The sequence below is a fragment of the Pleurodeles waltl genome, chromosome 9, assembly GCF_031143425.1.
Source record: "Pleurodeles waltl isolate 20211129_DDA chromosome 9, aPleWal1.hap1.20221129, whole genome shotgun sequence".
Taxonomy (NCBI): Eukaryota; Metazoa; Chordata; class Amphibia; order Caudata; family Salamandridae; genus Pleurodeles; species Pleurodeles waltl.
In genome coordinates this window covers 383,500,187-383,520,147 of record NC_090448.1, presented here as the reverse complement: position 1 = coordinate 383,520,147, position 19,961 = coordinate 383,500,187, and the positions used below count along the sequence as shown (strand labels likewise).

General features: G+C 46.5%; 1 protein-coding gene across 1 annotated transcript in view; it reads left to right on the top strand.

The window, feature by feature from the left end:
• The window catches only part of MAP4K1 (mitogen-activated protein kinase kinase kinase kinase 1), a 539,453-nt gene that overhangs the window by 486,553 nt on the left and 32,939 nt on the right, over nucleotides 1–19,961 (top strand). The window contains exon 30 of the mRNA XM_069206994.1: nucleotides 12,136–12,206. Coding sequence (XP_069063095.1) covers nucleotides 12,136–12,206 — 71 coding nt within the window. The remainder of the gene's footprint in view (nucleotides 1–12,135; nucleotides 12,207–19,961) is intronic.

Sequence of the window (19,961 nt, the reverse complement as noted above, 5' to 3'; positions counted from 1 at the left end):
AGTTAGTACCTGTCGCTGCACCCATAAGAAGAGACTCAGAACAAGAAGTCTCAACTGCATCAGTTGAAAGAAGGTGCAGACTGAAGCACCAAGAATGAAGATGACAAGGAAGTGTGACCTGCTGGTCCACACTAGGATTGCCAAGGACCAACCAAGCCTAGGATTGAAGATCAATAGTGGCTAGGCTGGAAAGGCACGCTCAAGAAGACTCAAGCTGCTGTAGGGGTGCATCCAAACACAAGCAGCAAGCCATCAAGGTGAAATGAAGACAACCTGGTGAAAGCACAGCAGGAGAACCAAGAGTAAGCCGCAAGCATGCGCAAACTGAGTTTCTGCCCCACAGTTCCCAGCATATCTATCCAGACACAGTAATTGACAGCTCAGCAACCCAAAACATCCAGGCACGAGGATGTAGATGCCTCCTCAAAGGTAAAATTGAAACGCTGGCCACCATTGCTCCCAGTTGTCAACGACCAAAGAAAGAAGGCCTGCAAACATTAAGGCTAGTCGTCACAACCTGTCGTACAGATTCATTACACAACTGGCTGCCCCATCATGCCAGTCCTTGTTTAGTGTGTCATCACTACCCCCCCATGGAGCATTCAAAGAACCAGACAGGAGTCCTTCACTGTTGCTATACCAACCAACAAGAAATGCCAGTGAGTATCTGCTCACCCTGCCTGTATCATGATCCCGGTGGTGAAAGCACATCCTGACTAGGACCTATTTACCCCTGTGGTTGCACAAGCGACTAGACAGTCGCTCCTCTGCGGTCTTGCAGCGGCCCAGACGTAGCACACACACAGCCCACAAGCAGTCCCATGGAAACCCAACCAAGGGGCCTCCCAAGCACGAGAGGTGGACTTGACATTACCCCACCAATGGATTCCAGGAGGTAGCAACCCCTTGCAATGGAGACTCCAACAGGTCACGGCGCAGCAAGACTGTCTTCAGGAATTAAGCAACACCATTGTTAAACTTTACAATGGACTCTGACGATGCTCCTGACACATGCTGATTTTTTAACTAATGACACCAACCACGAATCATCCTCAGCAGAGTGGACCAACTCCAGACTATGGACATGATTCCACCCAGTATGCTGCCAGAATGCACCTGATGTTTTCGAGCCAGCATTTGCGTCTTGAACCATTCAGGTTAAATTATGAAAGCAAGAGAACATATCCTGGGGCAGCCAGCATCATCAGTCCATGTACTCACTGCTATCCTACTGGTTGACTCTAGAGACTGATGAACTACATGGTATCCAGTTTGTTTTGGTTTCCACTGTTTTGACTTGTGTTTTCGTTTGGATTTTGGGAGAGATGTAGTGTCCTTCTCAACATGTAATTATGGAGCCCCTCCCCAATGGCTGTGCTCACACCCACGCATCATCTTTCCAACACCGGCATCACAGGGCAGGTGACTCTGATAATAAAAGGGACCTGGTGCACCTGCCCTGGGCCAGTTATACCTACAAGAACATAGGTTGATGTTGTCCTTTATTTTAGTGTGTGCCCCTAGGGTCTGTTGTGTTTCGGAGCACATAAGGGCCTATGAACATCAGGAGTAATAAATGACACAAACGCACATTAATGATTATAACTCATGGTCAGCCAGGCAAATCACCCTTGTGATGTGCCTCTCTCGAGACCACCTCAGCCAACCTCCTTTATTTATTGCATCTCATCCATGTGCCTACATCATTACATTGAGGGATGGAGGTGTGTAATCTTGCGACCTCTCACTCCCAACTACTATCTTGGTAGTTAGTGCCTGCGACCAGTTGCCTCACTGGTGCAACACTACATTCCTCGCCAAAATAACAAAAGTGTCACCTAGACTGGTGCGGGAATTGTAAAATCCAAAGGCACCCAGCCTACACCAGATGGTCCCTCAGTCTCTGAGAGGGCACAGGATTGCTCCTTAGTTCATATCTGGTGTAGACGGTGCGATCAACGGGTCTTTCCAACTGTTGATTCTGTGGTTCTTCTGCCTGACTCTTGCTCAATGAGTTTAGGTCGCAATCTAAGGAGGAGACAGGGGCAGCGCAGGTGGAGAATGGTCGATTTCAGATAGAAAGTCTTGATTAAACCCAAGAGGGTCATCTTCACTGCCATGTTCTGATTGGCAGCGGCAGGGTTAGAATTTCTTCCCTGGTGACCTTGTCAACCCCTTGTGGCGTATGATGGTCAACGGGTATCTTTCAAGTGGTAACTGCAACTTGCTCCCAGGGGTTTGGTCCTTGAGGAGTACCAGATCCCCAACCTTGAGGTCGGAGGCCTTATAAAACCGGCGGCGGCTGGCCTTGTTGTTTGCTTCCAGTCTTTTCTTGTACACTTTAAGATCATTCACTGGTGTGGGCGTCCAGAGACAAAGGTGAGGGATGGAGTCGGCAACCACGCGCCCCATGGAAAGATGTCCCGGCATTCGCCCCATGGGGGAATGCGGGCTCTGGCGATAATCTCTCAAAAAAGAATATATTGCTAACTCTGGGGCTTGAAGGCAGGCTGAGGCTATTCAGATGACTTTATTTAAAGTTTGCATGAATCTCTCCACTTCCCCGTTCGCTTGAGGCCAACGGGGAGTGATCTTTCAGTGACGTATGCCCATCGATTTGAGATAGGATGATAGCTCATGACTTTGAAAAGGGGTCACATTGTCCGTCTTCAGTTCTGATATCAGACCATGTGCATCCAAAACCTTCCCGATCTTGGGGATTTCCTCGCTGGCATTCAGGGACAGAATGACTTATTTTTCAGGATATTTTGAATGGTCATCTATTACCACCATGGTTTGCCTCCCATCGAGGAGACTCCCGAAGTCTAGGCTAGCTGAGACCCATGGCTGTTGTTGTCTTCTTTCTGTCTCTACCGCTGAGGGCCGGCTGGGCTCCCCTGAGGCTTGGCACCACTCACACAATCGAACTAGCGCTTCAAGTTTCTCATCCATCAAGGGAAACCAGATATCGGTCCTTAGTTAATTCTTCAACTTTACCATTTCTTGATGTCCATTTTGAGCTAACTGCACAGCCCGGTCAGTGAGGTTGGAGGGAATAACAAGCCGGTGCCCCATCAGTAGGCATCCATCCGGATCGACTTACAGCTCCTGCCATGGACCAGGCTTTCTGTGATTCACCTGGCTTCTGGGATGAGTCGGGCCCACTGCTTGTTGATGGCATGCCACTGATTGGTCACTACAGCTCTTAGCGCTTCCAGGAGGCATTCGTCTTGGCTGGTTGCTTGGCGTATCGTTTTGTTGGAGAGTGGGAGTAGGGGTGGTCAAGACCGGTTGGCTATGTACCTCACGTACTCCTTAGTGTCTCAGGCTTTGTCTTCTTCTTCCACGGTGGCCGCTCTTGGATGCCGAGATAGATAATCCATGGGATTGTGTGATCCGGGACGGTATTGTATGTGACAGTCATACCCCTGTAGCTGAAGCATCCACTTCTCGATCCGCAGTGGTGGTTTTGATGCCGTGCCATTTAACAGCAGGATGAGAGGTGTATGGTCAGTGGTTACGGTGAAGGGATTGCCGTAAACATACAGATGAAAGTGCCAACACCCCCAATGAATTGTGATTGCTTCCTTCTCTATTTGTGAATAACTTTCCTCTGTTTCAGTCAGAGACCTGCTGGCACACACGATTGGTGGCCATTCCTTGCTGTTCTGTTTTTGCATCAGCACTGCTCCCAGTCCTTTTGGGCCAGGATCTATGGAATTGGTGGTCTCTTTGCGAGGATCGAAATACTTGAGAATTGTGTCTGTTGAAAGGGCCTCTTTAGTGGTGCGGAATGCAGCCTCCTGAGTTGGGCCCCTGGACCAGGGCGCTGTGGCCTTGGTTCTGTCTCGGAGTGGTTGGGTCAGTGTCAAGAGGTCCTTGATAAACCATCCGCAGTAGTTCACCATCACTAGGAAATTGCGGACCTCGGACATTGTTGTTGGCGGTGAGACTTCTTTGATGTCTCACACTTTCTCAGGGTCAGAAGCTACCCTTCAGTTGAAAAGACATATCCGAAGAATTGGAGTCTCTGTTTCAGAAACTAGCACTTGCTGCAATGGAGCATCAGTCCTGAGTCTTGAACTTGTTGAAGTATGCCCCTCAATCTCATGTTGTGCTCCTGGATCATCCTTGCATGGACTAGGATGTCGCCGCTGACAATGACAACACCAGGGAGGCCAGCTACGAGCACTTGGATCAAATTGTGGAGCGCCTCTGCGGCGCTTGATATCCCAAAGTTCTGCCTCTTGTAGCGCCGGAGACCAACATGTGTAGAGAAGGTTGTGATGTAACAAGAATCCTCGGCCAGGGCAAGTTGGTGATATCCAGACCTTAAGTCTAGTCTGAAGAACTAGCAGGCTCCGCTCAACTAACCGATTAGGTCATCTCTTGTGGGGTTCAGGACTCGATCTCTTTTTATCGCTGCATTTGGCAGTTGCATATCCAAGCATATGTGCACTTCGCCTGGTTGCTTGGGCTTTCGGGTTACTACAATTGGAGATACCCAGGGCGTGGGTCCGGTTACCTTTTCAATGATTCCAGCCTTTTCTAGCTTGTCTAGCTCCTTCTCCACCTGGGGTCATAGGTGAAATGCGACGCATTGATGTCAAAGGGCTACCAGTAACACAGAGTTATCTATGTGCAGTTTTATTTCTTTGTTTTGTAGGCAGCCGATGCCGTTGAACATCCCCCGGAATTCCTTGAGGACATCGGTTCACTGATCCTTGGTACACTCCAAATGCAAAGGTCACTATGCTGAGGGCCTCTGCTATCCACATCCTAGCACCATGCAGTGGCTGGCTTCGGCGGGGTATACTTGGGCTTTTGCTGACTGTTGCCCATAGGCGATGGTTGACTTGACTCTGCCTCGCAGGGCGAGTGGTTGTTCACGGCCACAATCAAATACTTTTATTTTGGCGGGCTTGAGACTGGGGGGTGGATTCATGTGTTAGTAGGTATCTGAGGACATGATGTTGATTGATGCTCCTGTGTCCACAACTGGAAGGGCAAGGTGTGTTTCCATACTAGAATTAGGCACAGTGGTTGTCGCTGCAGGGTCTGAGTTGCTGCCCCTATGGCAAATATGGAGTGGATTGTGTGCTCTTCTTTGTGGTTGTCATCCATATCACTGCTTTTGTCTGGTGCGCTGAGGGCAGTGTTTACCGTGGTGTGGGTGGCCCGTTCTTTGCTTGACCGGCACACTTTCAGGAAGTGATTGATCTTCCCGCATCCAGCACATCGTTTTCCCCTTGCTGGTCAGTCTGTTGGGTGGTATGTTGGCCCTCCGCAGTCTCAGCACGTTCTGGGCAGTGGGTTGCTTTTCTTGGCAATGGGCCTGTTGGACATTGGTGTGACGGCATTGAATGGTTCTTCTTTGACTGGTCTTTGTAGTGCAGCATCTATATGGGATGCTCAAGCTCTTGATAGCTCCTTGGTTCGCCCCATCATCAGAATGTCGGCTAGGGACCTCCTGGATTCTTCTAGAATTCTTTTGCACAGTTTGGCTGAGGCGCACCCTTAAATGATTTGCCCTCTGAATTCCTTGTTCTCGTTGGTGAATCCACCTGTGCTGGCTAGTTCTTTTAGTCTCATGTGGAATGTATCGATGGACTCATCAGCTAATTGCCTACCTTGTCTAAATATGAATCGCTCGTAGTCTTTATTCGCCATGGGCTCAAAGTGTGCATTGAGGGCAGCGATGAGCATAAGTTGCACCTTTGAGGTGGCCTCTGGGAGAGTTTTGAAGATTCTGTGTATGTCCTTGCCCCCTAGGTGCAGGATCATTGCTCTTTTCTGGGTGTTTTCTATTTTGGTGGCTTAAAAAAATAGCAGTACTCTTTCAAACCAATACTTCTATCTGAGAGCTTGGGCTGACGGGGCGCCTTCTACGACGAAGGGCTCAGTGAATGGAATGGTGGCCACTGTGATTTTCTTTAATTGTTCAAAGCTTGACTGTATTTTGTTGGCTGCCATGTGGGTGTTACTGCAGGATTGACCTCTAGGTGGTGTTGTGGGCTTCACATGTGTAGGGGCAGTGTGCCCAGTGACTGCTGCGCCCACAAGGTCTGTGGCTGCTAGTGTGGCGTGGGTTGGGGGCCTTTCTCTTTTTTTCAGGGAGGATGCCTCCTTTTTGTTTAACGTCCTTCTTTGCCCTTTTTAGGGTCGAGCCTGCTTTGCATGCGCTCGCGCATGCGTATAGCATGGAGACTCTTTAGTATTTAGAAAAGGTCTCCGAGCCCTGTCAACTTCACGTCAGTGCTTTTTATTGGTTCGTGGGCTTCCCTAATTAAATCGGCTTGCTTTCATTAGTCGAAGACACGCATAGGTCATGCCTTTTCCGGTGGCTAGCCCTCCTCGAGCGCAGCGACCAAGTACAGAAAACATGCGAGGCTCGCTGTTTTCCATCCGGCTGGTGGACTTTTTTTTAAACTAATTTACGAGCCCGATCTCGCTTGGCAGAAGTCAAGCGCTTTACCTACTTGATTTCACTTTTTCGGGTTACGTGCATGAATGCACTTTTGCCCGATAGGTGAAAAGTCGGGTTAGGAGTTTACAACGCGATCGGCTCTAACACGAGCAAACGCGAGACCCGATGCATTGTAAATGCTTGTTATTTGTTGTGCCTGTATTAAAGCTCTCTGATCATTTGTGGGGCAGGGCTGCAAGCAGCTGACTTGCATTAGTATGCACATGTGTGGATGCAAACTGCGCATTCGATTCTATTTCGCCTGGCAGCAGGGTGATCTCCCCTTGTCGGGCGTGTGCACTCGCCAGGATGCGGACAGCAGCGTGCGCAGACTTCAGAGTCCTCCCGGGAGGTTTCTTCCGAGTCAGAGTAGGCGAGTGTCCCGGGGAGGCAGCAGGTGGCAGGATCGGAGGGCCCTGGTCGCATCGCTAAGGCACCATGTGGCTGCAAGTGTACAGCCCCAATCGCTGCACTTCATCCAAAGCAAGCAGCTGCAATGGATTCTGGGACACAGTAGGTCCGAGCTCCCTCATCGTCAATGTTGTGTTTTCGAGCACGTAAGGGCATATGAACATCAGCAGTAACAAATCACACAAATGCACTTTACTCATTATAACTCATGGTCGGCCAGGCGAGTCACCCTCGTGCTGTGCCTCTCTCTAGACCACACCCACCAGCCTCCTGTATTTAGTGACTCTCATCCATGTGATCACAAGACCACATCATTACACTGAGGGATAGAGGGGTCAAATATTGCGACCCCTCAATGCTAACTACTATCTTGGTAGTGCCTGCAACCAGTTACGTCACTGGCACACCACTACAGGGCCCACAACTGTACAATGGCGACAAGGCGGTCTGACCCTGACTACCACCCTATGTCATGTGTCCAGCTTGTGGCCTGAACTGTGGTACAGCAGCTCGTCCCTGTGTTGGTGGGGGACGAACTGCAGCTGGAGAAGGCCTGTCCATTCCACAGGTCAAGACCATATCCTGTTCGAAACTAAGGGGGTCATTCAGACCTTGGCGGACGGCGGAGGCCGTCCGCCAAGGTACCGCCGACAAATGACCGCACCGCGGTCAAAAGACCGCGGCGGCCATTCAAACATTTCCGCTGGGCCGGCGGGCGCTCTCCAAAAGAGCGCCCGCCGGCCCAGCGGAAATGCCCCTGCAACGTGGACGCCGGCTCAGAATTGAGCCGGCGTAGTTGCAGGGGTGCGACAGGTGCAGTTGCACCCGTCGCGTATTTCAGTGTCTGCAACGCAGACACTGAAATACTTTGTGGGGCCCTCTTACGGGGGCCCCTGCAGTGCCCATGCCATTGGCATGGGCACTGCAGGGGCCCCCAGGGGCCCCGCGGCACCCCCTACCGCCATCCTGTTCATGGCGGGTTTCCCGCCATGAACAGGATGGCGGTAGGGAGTGTCTGAATCCCCATGGCGGCGGAGCACGCTCCACCGCCATGGAGGATTCAATGGGGCAGCGGTAAACCGGCGGGAGACCGCCGGTTTACCCTTTCTGACCGCGGCTGAACCGCCGCGGTCAGAATGCCCTTGGGAGCACCGCCAGCCTGTTGGCAGTGCTCCCGTGGTCGGTGACCCTGGCGGTCACCGGCCGCCAGGGTCAGAATGACCCCCTAAATCACCTACCTGGTGTCAATCAGCTGCAGCGGGGGCACTTCCTCACGCTGTTACACCGGCAGTGCTGCCTAGAGTCGTGCCACACGTGGCTAAGGGGCCTCCCTTCGCCCATGGGCAGGGACCCGCAAAGAGAGAGGACTGAGCGGGAGAAGGGCCCATCGTGGGCTAACAAACAGACACAAACTATCACCGAATTTAGGCATAAAAGGTAAGTGGGCAAAGCATTCACAATAGCACATGCTGCAACATGCTGGATGCCCAGCGAGAGGTGTTTGGCCCCCACCACCCGGGTGCAGGACAACGCTACAGACTCTGCTGGCAGCCCCGAACCTACCCGCTCTCTGCTTTTCAAGGGGGTCATGCACTGTACCAGCCCCCAAGAATGTAAGTGCAGGACAGGCTGCCTCCTCGCAGCCTCTCTCCACCAGTTAAACCCACCAGAATATGGGTTGATTTCGTTCTTTATTTTAGTATGTGGGCCTAGGGCCCACAACAATACACTGGTATCCTTTTCACCTAATACTCTCGATCAACACATTCCATTGCCTTTACCCCCAGTCCATTGCTCTTTATCGTATTGGCTTCCTCTTGCGTCCAGTTCTCTATTCTGTACATCACTCACAATGATTGCGCTCTCGTGTTCCAAATCATTACGGAATGCTGCCTCCTTGTGGAAGATCAGACCCGGCAAAATGAAAATGTCGTGTAGCCTGTTCGGTGTCAGTCTGCCAATATCATGCATGTGCACGTTTACACCAGTCCTTTTCAGTACGTAGCTCCTCTTTGTGAACTCTCTTCTCTAATTGCCTCTCTCTCTCGCTCTTCCTCGCTCTCTCTTCCTCTCCCTCTCTCACTCTGCAAATTCACTACCGATGTCTCTGCTGTAGTCTGCAACGTGCCGCTTCCGTTTTCTGCTCACATCTGCAATTTTTAAGGGCAAGGGCAAAGCGCTCCTCCCCTCTTCTAATATCCCTTTAGGGTATTTTAACCATGCCCGTGTTACACCAGTCACTTTCATTGGTTCGTGGGCTTGTCTTTTAAAATCCGCTTGTTTTCATTGTTTAGCCCGCCTCGAGAGCACCGGTAAACTACTGGAAACATACGAGGCTTCATGTTTTCCCTATGGTTTCTGAACTACTTTTTCTAGTTATTTCGCAGCAGGATCACACTCATTTTTTTAATTTAATGTGGCAAGAAAAGTCTGGCTAGGAGTTTACAACGCTAATAACTCTAACGACGTAATGCGAGACCCGTTGCATTGCAAATGCTTGCTAAGGACTGGCCCATCTTGTGTGTCGAGGTTACCATAAACCAGACAACCACACTCTATAAAGATCCCTGCCTCGGAACAAAGAGGATTCTGCAGGATGTTTAAAATCTCATAATTTTTCACAAAATGTAGTGACATTCCTTAAAAGTTTGGAAAAACTAATACAAAATTATACCTTTAGAGTAAAATGTTGTTTAATTGCCGGTATCATATATATATATATTTTTTTACATGCGTTCCCACTTGGTGTAAAAAAAGAATCTGAGGAGATACGAAGAAGGGCTGGTCTTACCTCACAATATCCCTCAATGAGACATAATCTGCGCACACAAGCCTGCAAGTTAGTCAGATGACGTGAAATTGCATGATGTAAAGTTTGAGGAATTCCATTAATTTCACGTAATTTAAAATTCAAGAATTACATGAATATTACCAGTGCTATTAAAATTTCACTTAAACCAACTATGGAAAGAGGCAGGTTTTTGTTGCCTCGTGCTCCATATGCGAGACCAGTTTTGATTTCCACTGCTTAATAAGCTGTTTCTGATCAGGTCACAAGGTAGAAGCTTTTTCTAGTTGTGAGCTGGAGAGATACAAAGAGGTAATGGCACAGAACATCGGTGAAGCAGTCTTTAATTTGTGCTTGTTTCCTGTGCTGAGCACCGGCACTTTTTTTTGAGGGCCAGCACTTATTTTTCTGCCTCAAGCATTTACTGCGAGCAAAAGACACAAATGGGAATAACGGAGGAAGAGATAAATGAAAAAGCATCACAAAGGGAGAAGGCAAAAAGCTGAAAGCGAGAGCTGAACGGGCAGGGAGTAGCTGTAAATGGATTAATGAAGCCAGAGACACTGTCTCCAGGGGCGGCTCCTCCGCTAAGGCACAGGAGCATTGGATTTTAGGGAAATGAAAAATAAAACAATAGTAATGTTATATTATTATAATTTTATTTTTCCTGGGAGAAGGGGCGGGGGTGGGCTGGGTGGGGTGTGGAGGAGGGCTGTGTGCAGACAAAGTGTGCATGACTGTTTGGCCGACCGTGCTGGGCCTGACCAAAAAGACATGCTCCCTTTGTATTTTCTCTACCTGGCTGTATTGCACAGCCGACTGGAGAACATGCCCAGGCTCCCCTTGCGACTGGGGAAGCAGGCCACTCAGACCAATCACAACGCTGCTGTTGCTGGTGACAGCAGCATCGTGATTGGCTGGGAGCCTGAGAACAGGAAGAGGAAGAGGACGGAGGGGAGACTAACACGTCTCCCCTACAGGTAAGCTTTTCTTTTCAGTCGTTTCCCTCCCCCTCCTACCAAGCCCCACCTTCCCAGCCACCACTTCGCCCCAACACCCCCTGGTTGCCACTGGCTGTCTCTGTCCCCGCTTTTCTTGCTTTCTCCCAATCTGCCCTCTTTCTGCATCCCACCTACCACTGTTTCCTATTGTAGGTTTTACCGTTAACGCACCTCTTACATTTACTCTGTTAAAATTGATAGCTCTTGTCACGTAAAGCAGTGCCTGCTGAACAAGGCTTTCCCATATGTTTACCCCGAAAGACCCAGTAGTCTGTCCATTTATGTAGAGAAAGGACTGGTGCAAGAATTATTGATGCCCCCCAAAAAAAGCGCAACCTGCCTCTTCACCTTCACCAGCCTCCCAGCTGCAATAATGTGCTCTTTGCTGCCCCTACTGGTGGAGCCATTTAAACCCCATTATTCTTATTTCTACAGTGGCCCCTAGGTGAGATTGTACGAAGGACAAATGTCTAAACCTAAAATATGTTTGCAACAGCAATGTCCAGGATGCGGACGCTATGCCTAGTATAGGGACCATGCATATCATGGCTCTTCCAACCATCAGTGTCAAGCAGAGGATCATGACCTGAGACCTTACGGTGTAGGGTATTCTGGTCACTGCGGGTAGCATAGGTATGGCTGTATGTCAGTGAGTGTAAGTAATGTTTTAGAGGCAAACAATCAATTTTACATGGAGGCGAATCACCATGTTTACCTGGAAGGCATCCCACTATTTTGCATTATTCCACTGTCCAAGCATGCAAAACTATTCAAAACAGCATTGCCAATTATGTAATGACAGTCCTTGGCATGAAGACAATGTGTTCCTCAACAGGGTCAGGAATTAATAGTCTACCCAGGCATTAGTAAGCTACTCAGGTGTAAGCACCCTGAATATCAACCCCAGGATATCGATGAAACACAATATTGCTAACAAAATATTGAACACAATAACAGGTGCGAAAGTCTAGTTTTTATACGCATAACTCCATATATATGTACCTACGTGGTACATACATCTTAAAGGTAAGTTGATGAGGAGTAAGGAATAGTAAATCTATGCTCCCCTATATGCACTTACTTTTCAATATTTTGTCCCACGATAACCTCTCCTCGATATTCTTGTACCACGATGTTCCGGGGGTCAATATTTGGTAGCACAGTCAATCAGGCATAAATAAACTGCACAGGAAAGGTTCCTGGCATTATCAATCATTTCATGTATGCAGAGCCTTTGTCTGGGTGTACTTCTAGGGAATGCATTGCCTTGTAGGCACACAGCAGCTGGGCCTAATTAGCCAAGTAGTTTAACAATTCCTCCAGTGGACTCAGCTAAACTACAATTCTGAGCTGTGTGATATAACTCACATGTGTTGTAACCGTGTAATATCAATGAAGTTTACCTAGGTAGGACACAAAACATTGTTCATGGGGGCTACCTGTACTGACTCAAATGTTGTTTCTTTCAGTTTATTCCAACAACAGCATTCAAGCCTACTGGAAACATGGCTGGCAAATTCGACAGTACCCATCAACAGAGGTAGGCATGGCTTGGTCCCGAAAACCTGTAGAAGATAGAAGAGAAGCCTGGCTAGGAGATCTAAGTGTGTGCACCACTATAAAGTAATTCACTCTAGAAGGTTCTGTTTGTGATGGAAAGTGGCACTTCTGGTTTGATTCCAATCTGTCCCACTACATTCCAGCTTTGGTCACGCTCCTCCCAGTATGAACAGCAAGGGCACAAGCAATGCAAGCTTTCTTCTCATAGAACAGGCACAACACTAGCTCCAACACATTATATCATGGGAGATTGAATTGCAAGCTTCCCACACGCAGTCAACATGCGCTTATAATGGCAGCGTCACAGCAAGCTTCCTTCACTTAGAATAGGTACAGCGCAGGCTCCAGCATGTTATATTAAGGGAGATACTATTGCAATCGTCCCTCGAACAAGCAATTTCGCCTTGTAATGGGAGCATCACTGCAAACTTCCATTAACATAGAACTGGTATTGCCCAGGCGAAAGTACTGTCGTCTTCCCTCTAACACACAACATATGATAACATGGGTGGTGGAAATACAAGAATTCTTCCCTGATACAACCAGTGCTATAAATGTGCCGGTATTGTCTGGTACTGATTACCGGCACTTTTTGTATTTTGAGAGGGAGAGTATGTGCACTTCTTGGGAAAAATGTAATACTTTTAATTAGAGAGTACCGGCACTTCTCAGAAACAAGCAGGAACTCTGGTCCAGAGTACCTGCACTTCTATTTTTCCATTTCAGGCATTGGATACAACATATTTTGCAACGACAATACAGCAGCTGTACAGGCTCCCTTGAATAAAGAGCCATCAAATCTCCTGCAGAGACGATGGAAGCTTCCCTCACACACAACCTGTAACAGTTGGGCAGTATAAGTTTATTCACTAATACACTGAACAGATGCTGCATTGGTTGTAGCTGTGCAAGCTTCCCTGATATTGAGATGTGGTATCTATGATGCAAGCAGTGCTCTTTCATCTCACAGTTTTGTAACAGGTAGAGCATGGGTGATACAAGATCTCACTCCCATATCCGTTCAGAACAAACAGCAGAGCAAGCTTCTATTAGATCTAACCCCTGTGCAACATGGCAGCTGAAATGCAAGCTTCCCTTTAAAACATACAGCTCAGGTGCATCAGAGCCAGTCCCACCTTTCTGTTTCCTTCCTAAACAGATACAGCTCACGCAGTTGTAGCTGAAACATCCCTAACACTAGCAGGCCCAGCACACGACACAGATGTACAGTATTTCCTCATACATGCATATCAGGTACAGCATAAGCAGTAATAGAACATGTTTCCTCACACTCATCATACCTCTCTATAAGCAAGCGTTATTGACACGCGAAGTACAGTTGGGACACCGCACAACATTTTCAGTATAAATTCCCTTCATATGAAGTCTTAACCGCTAGGTGGCAGCAACGTCCAGTCAGCTTCAGAGAGATCACCAGCTGCAAATCCTTTTAAAGAAAACAATAATAAACTATGTTTGTTATCGTTTTCTTTAAAAGAGGCAGGGCCACAGGGGTGACGTGCACTGAGAGGGAGTGCTCAGCACTCCCCCTTCACAGTGCATGTGTGTTTGGCCTGCCGTCTTGGACCGGCCAAACACACATGCGCTGCAACAAGATTGCTGGGCTGGAGAGAGCCTGCACAGGCTCCCAGTCTGCAGGGAGCGCCCTGGCTGGGCACTCCCTTCCAATCCTGGTTACTTAAATGTAAGTTAATGGTTTTTTCTACCCCACCAGTGGTGGCTATCTTTAGTAATTTTTTGAAGAGGTGATTCATTTTTGGTCCTGATGAAGCGTCAGTGGATCCGGATGGACCGATAGACGCGAAACATGTTGACCTGCCCCTAAGGGCTCTACGAAAACCTGAAGTCCTTAGTATTACGTGAAAGTCTTATGAGCATTACACTCTATATATGACTTTTATCCTTTGTTTTTAACCTTGGTCTTCATCTCCGCTTTACTGATTAAAATTATGATTAAAATTATGATGTCTATTGGAAGATGAATAACCAATTTTAATTATATATATTTGACCTCTCTTTTTGCTTTGGTGCTTGAATATTAGTACCTCTGACTGCAGAACAACTTGCACGCTTAAATAAATATGGTTCAGAGCCCCCCGGCAGGGGTGCCCGCCAGGCATTGCAGCGCCAGCTTGGTGTGGAGCAATTCCCGATGATGATACTAGTCATCCATTGTGATGCTTGAGGGCTCTTGCTCCTGAGACCAGTGGTTCCCCAGGTCAATCCATAAGATTTTGGAACAGTGTACTTCAGATTTTTCACAAATTAAACAATGCAACAGTTAGTTGTGGTGACTAATACTAATCTTATCTATAGTTTTCAATTTAAATATATATATAAACAAGTGATGTAAGAATAATACAGAAAAAGCAGAACAGGGGTTTCAGATTGTTGGTGGTCTGAGGTAAAAAAAAAACACATGATGGAATAACACTGAATCAAAACAAAATAGTGAGTGTGTATATCCCTGTTTGATCAAACCATTAAGGTGTGAAATCCACATGTTGACAGTGCAGAATTAATCCGTTAGGAAAACATGCAGTTCTCTATTAATATTCAAACCATTCTCCACAGCTTGTAGACTGATAATCCATTTAGTTTCCATTTTTCTCAGTAATATGGTTTGGCCACCCCCTCTCGGTCCAGTGTCAGCCATCGCTATGCCATGAAAACTATTGTTAATAAACTCAGAGCCCGGATGGTGTGTATTATAGTGTCCAGTCACAGGGTAATTTGCGTTGAGTTCTAATAGCTCTAATGTGTTCCTGTATCCTCTCTTTGAGTGGCCTGATGGTGCTATCCACATAGATGATCTTGCATTGACGTATGATGCAATAAACCACATACCTGGTGTTGTAGTTCACAAAGCATAGTATGTGATGTTCTTGTTTGGTATTATATTTGAAGGAAGTGGTCCAATCCCTGGCAAGTGTACATACACTACATCTAGCCTCACATTTACATAAGTGGAGCAATGCAATGGTCTGAAGCTTTGGGTCTGGTGTGTATGTTGAGCATGTGAGGAGAGGGTCTGTTGAACGAGGTGCAGTGAAGAGCAGTCCCTGAGAGGAGAATGCTGTGGCAGAGTAGTGGAGAGTGTGGTTTGCAGGCTTTATATCATTTCTTGCAAGTGATATAACTTCAGTTTGATGTAAGCTGTTCATTTTTAGGAGCAACATGAGATTTCTGCTTTATTCAGTGTTAAGTGTCTATTATGAAATACGAGGCATGTTATCATGCCTCCCATGTGAGTCGTGCCTGTGGGTGGTCAGGTCCTTCTAGGAGAGTTAGTTTGTGTTCTGTGATTTTGATGTGCATGGACTGGGCGAGGGTGGTTGACAGAGGGAGGTTGTATTGATGGCTGGGGTAGTTACAGACAGGGCTGAGCTATGATCCTTGAAAGTATTTCGGTCTGTGACTGTAGCAGTAGTTGTGATCAGAATTGTGCTCCGAACTATCTAGATTTATGCTATTATGCTGTCTGGTTTAATTACCTGAGGGGCATGTGCTGATAATTGGGTGATGTAGAAAGTGAAGGAGGGCAAACTAGTGGTGTCAGAGTAGAGCTGGTAGGCATCATTGTTAGCATCCCTGCCAACTCTAGAAGCTTTAAGGGCCTTCAGGGTATTAACAAAGTGATGAAGACACAGAGATTGATGTTCCGAATTTGCATCATGACCCTTCAGTTTTTACATAGGTTGATTTGTAGCTCAATTTTCTGGTTATGGAAACCTGACACAGTAAGTTTTTTTTTTCCTCGCGTTTTTTTGTGTTTAATGAGATAGAGAAATGTTCAATACAAATACAAAGAGCACATATCATAGTATATTACTCCAATAGGGTGTCCTTCGAAAAAAAGAGGAAGCCAGTTTAATGGGACCGGGTCTGAGACCCTTGTATGCCAATGATTATTTCCACATTGGCTGTCCGTGTTCAATGCTTATGTTGTTTGATTATAGTTTTGGATAGACCATGAGGAATATAATCACTCCAGTGTTGTAAGATGTCATGTCGCAGGTGTTAGTGATGTGCATTGGTGTGACCTAATATTTGACTGACAACATATTAAGGTGCCAACTCACCCTTAGTGCAACATCAGCAGGAGTATTTGAAATGTTTAGGCATATGCATCACAATCATTTGTGAACAATCATGTTTAGGTAAACAATTGCCCATTGTGAAAAGTAAGAAGGACCACATTTAGGTGCAAAATTGCATTTAGGTGCACCAAATCACATTTAGGAAGAAAAACACCTAAATGCAAACTTTGGATACGAAATCACCATTGTCTCAACATCAGTAGGAGGAGAACAAAACTCATTTAGTTGCAAAATCACGTTTGGTGCAAAGTCAAGAGATCTTGGAAACACTTTTGACACAAAGACACATTTAGGTGGAAAATCACAATTTGATGTAAAATCATAATTGGTGCAGCATCAGTATTAGCATGGAGACATCTCTGCCTAAAAGCACATTTAGGAGCATACGTCACATTTTGGAGCAGTGCCATCATAAGGATTTTTGGGACCCTGGGCAGTACATATTTTGCGGCACCCTGCTCAAACCAAGTTGGAATTTTATTACCTATTTTATGATACTTCAAGCTTGCATGATGCCAAACAATACTATATTTAAACTTTCACACAAAAAGCAGCTGAAAATGTTTAGTACTGTGGCGAAAAAAAACTTAAAACGGCACTGGTTAGAGACAGAGAGTGAGGCAGAGCGAGAGGAAGAGGCGGACGGTCTGACAGAGAAATCAATAACTGAGATAGCGAAAGAAACTGAGAAAAAGGCAATTTTTCCAGGGGGCCCTGGGCAACTGCCCATTTTGTTCATGCCTTAAAACATCTCTGTTTGGCGCACAGGCACAGGAATGTGCAAATTAAATCATGGTGCAAAGTCACAGACCACTCAGATTATAGAAAAAGGTATTTTTTTGCTTCTCTTTCTAATGTATGATGCTTGGAATCTTACTGTTCTTCCTAGCTAGGCACTTATTATAGATATGTAAAGTGAAATGTTGTTCTGTATAACCTATTCCAACTCTCAGATCCAACATCCTTGCTATGGGCTTTGCTTATGAATTTCCAGTCAGTGTGGCAATGATACCAGACAAAAGTCCTTATTACATCAATATTGTTATAACATGTGTGATTTACCTAGGGCTTTAGTCGTCTTTAGGGTAAAAGGTGGTAACTCAGTGTGTGTTGAGTTGAAGGGGGTGGTGGAGAAACTACAGAAATAGTCCCAAAAATGTGAGTCACGAAGAACCCAACACCTAAAGTGAACAATGACCCCACCCAGTGTCCAAGGCAATGGTCTCTCCTGGTGCCAGGGGTTCATTGCTCAAGTCTTAGATATTTGTTTGTCCTGGTAACAATGATGAGTGAAATGGTTGTGGAATCAGGGTGATTGTCTGTATTTGAAGGGACACTACCATAAAGCACGGAATGAAGGGAAAGACCATGTTGTCTCTCAGGCAGGAAACGGACAGCTAGAGGACCGTAGCACTTGAAATTCAAGAATGTTTTAAGCAGAGCCTCCTCTCTTGCGGTTGTAAAGGAGGTCTTGGGTTGCCTCTTTGCTGCAATGTCCACAGATACAAACTCGCCAATCATTAAAAATAATTTCCTCTGGTGAAATAACCCAAAGTTGTGGCTTAGACAATGCTTGTTTATTTTGGTATTGTAAGTTCTTGATATTTTGACTTTAAATACATGTCTTTGTAAATTTTGTACACTGTACAGTAGACAAAATTGGGATTACGCTTAACTGTAGCACTGACTATTGAATAAGCACCTAATGTTGAGAGTCTGACGGGTAGATGAATGAGCAGTTCCATGTTTAATGTACGGTTGTATTTTTCTAGAGGATATAAAAAATATAAATTGCAAGTTTTTTCAAGAATCCATTTAAAAAGCTAACACAAGCTTGCAGCAGTCACCAGATGTCCTCTCTATGTGTGAAGATGGCACTTAATAGAGGGATTATGTAGCTTCCATGACATCATCATAGTGGTTGGAAAGCTGATCCTGGTCGTTCAGAGGGGAGATCAACATTTTACTTTTTTAAGTGATTCAATTTCTTCGCTGACGTCAGTGTGATATTACACAGGGCATATGGATCTGTGTACAATCTGATGCTGGTGACAAAAATGCAAACTGTTCCTTAAATACATGAAGAACTCCCAAATCTCCTTCGCAAAATGTTTTTTCCAAGCTACTGAGTTCTTGTTGCAATTGGAAACTAAACGGGTGGTGTGGGATGGTGTTGTTTTTAAAGACCAGTTGACGCCATACATAGTATAACAAAACAAGCGACTAACCCTAATAACATTGAGATGCAAACAAAGTAAGAAAGTATTCCTAAATCTACACCCCCTTATCAGTGTCAGACCCGCCTACAGGACAGTCAGGCAGTGCCAATGGACTTGCCTGAGAGATCAGTTTGTGGGCTGTTTTTTAGCAGTTTGTGGGCCTGTTTTATGGTCAGGTGGGCCTGTTTTTACCTTTGATTTCCCTTATATAAGGAAATGCCTCTTTTTGCGTGTTGACCCCAACATTTTTGGAGCGATGCTGCTGGTATTTTTGACTCCGAGAGTGCACTGAGGCCTACTAACAGATCTCTGTGCCAGTGTTCTAACCCCTTTCAAAATGTATGTCGAATTGGCTATACCCAATTGGCAGGTACTGACTTACTTATAAGTCCCTAGTATATGGTACCCAGGGTACCAACAGCATGTATGCAGGGTACTCACCCCGGGCTGCAGCACTGATTGGGCCAACCTGTGTGCAATAAAGTACAAGTTTCCCCAGCCTAACACTGCAGACTGGAAGGGCAGTGTATACACTGCCAGTTCGACCTTGCAATTCAAACCAATAGCAAAGCAAATCCTTCCCTTAACAGTATATGTAAGTCTCCCTTACGGAAGGCCTATAAAGCGCTATGGCAGAAAGCTGTATATTATCAAGTGAGACATATATTTTTCATCAGCAGCAACACTTCCCAAAATGGTAATTTTGCTGTGGAAAAGTTAGTAGCCCCATTGACTAATACAGGGTTATCGACTGGTGCCCCAGCACGGCTAACTTCTGAATGGGACTACCTAACTGGGTACTTACTGTAAGGTATAAAATTAATCATGGCATTAAACCCATCCTGATGTCCAGGTCAAATTTATTGTCACTAGTAAAGTAATGCAACTTGTAATAAGTTGCCAACCTGTGGCCTCACATGGCCACTGGCCAACAGACAGCTTTCTGCCCACCTAGGGAGTAGTGTGACTGACTCCCAGGTTTAGGAACAATAACAGCCCAGGAAAGGGTGAGGTGTTGCCTCCCCTTAGCAGTAAGCCTCTTAGGGTGTTCGTACAAAACCCAAGCTTCAAATGGGGAAACCTCTTTTGGTGGTCAAATAGCTCTAACCCTCTGAGAGGCTTTCCTTTGTTCAGGTAACAGGCTAGAGACAGGTCCTGCGAGGGGAGACCAGTGGCCAAACTGGTTTTCCTGTGGGCGTGTTGCCCCCAGGTAGCCACACCTCTAGGGTGGGTTGCCAAGCTCCTCACAGTTGAGGGAATGCTCAGACATCTTTTTTTTGTCCTCAGATCACCAAAGCTGCTGCAATCTCAAGGTAAAGTTATGGGACTGCTCAGCTCCCGGTTCCAACAAGTTGCACCACTTCAGGAAGTCAGCCCATACAGCATCTGCCTTAC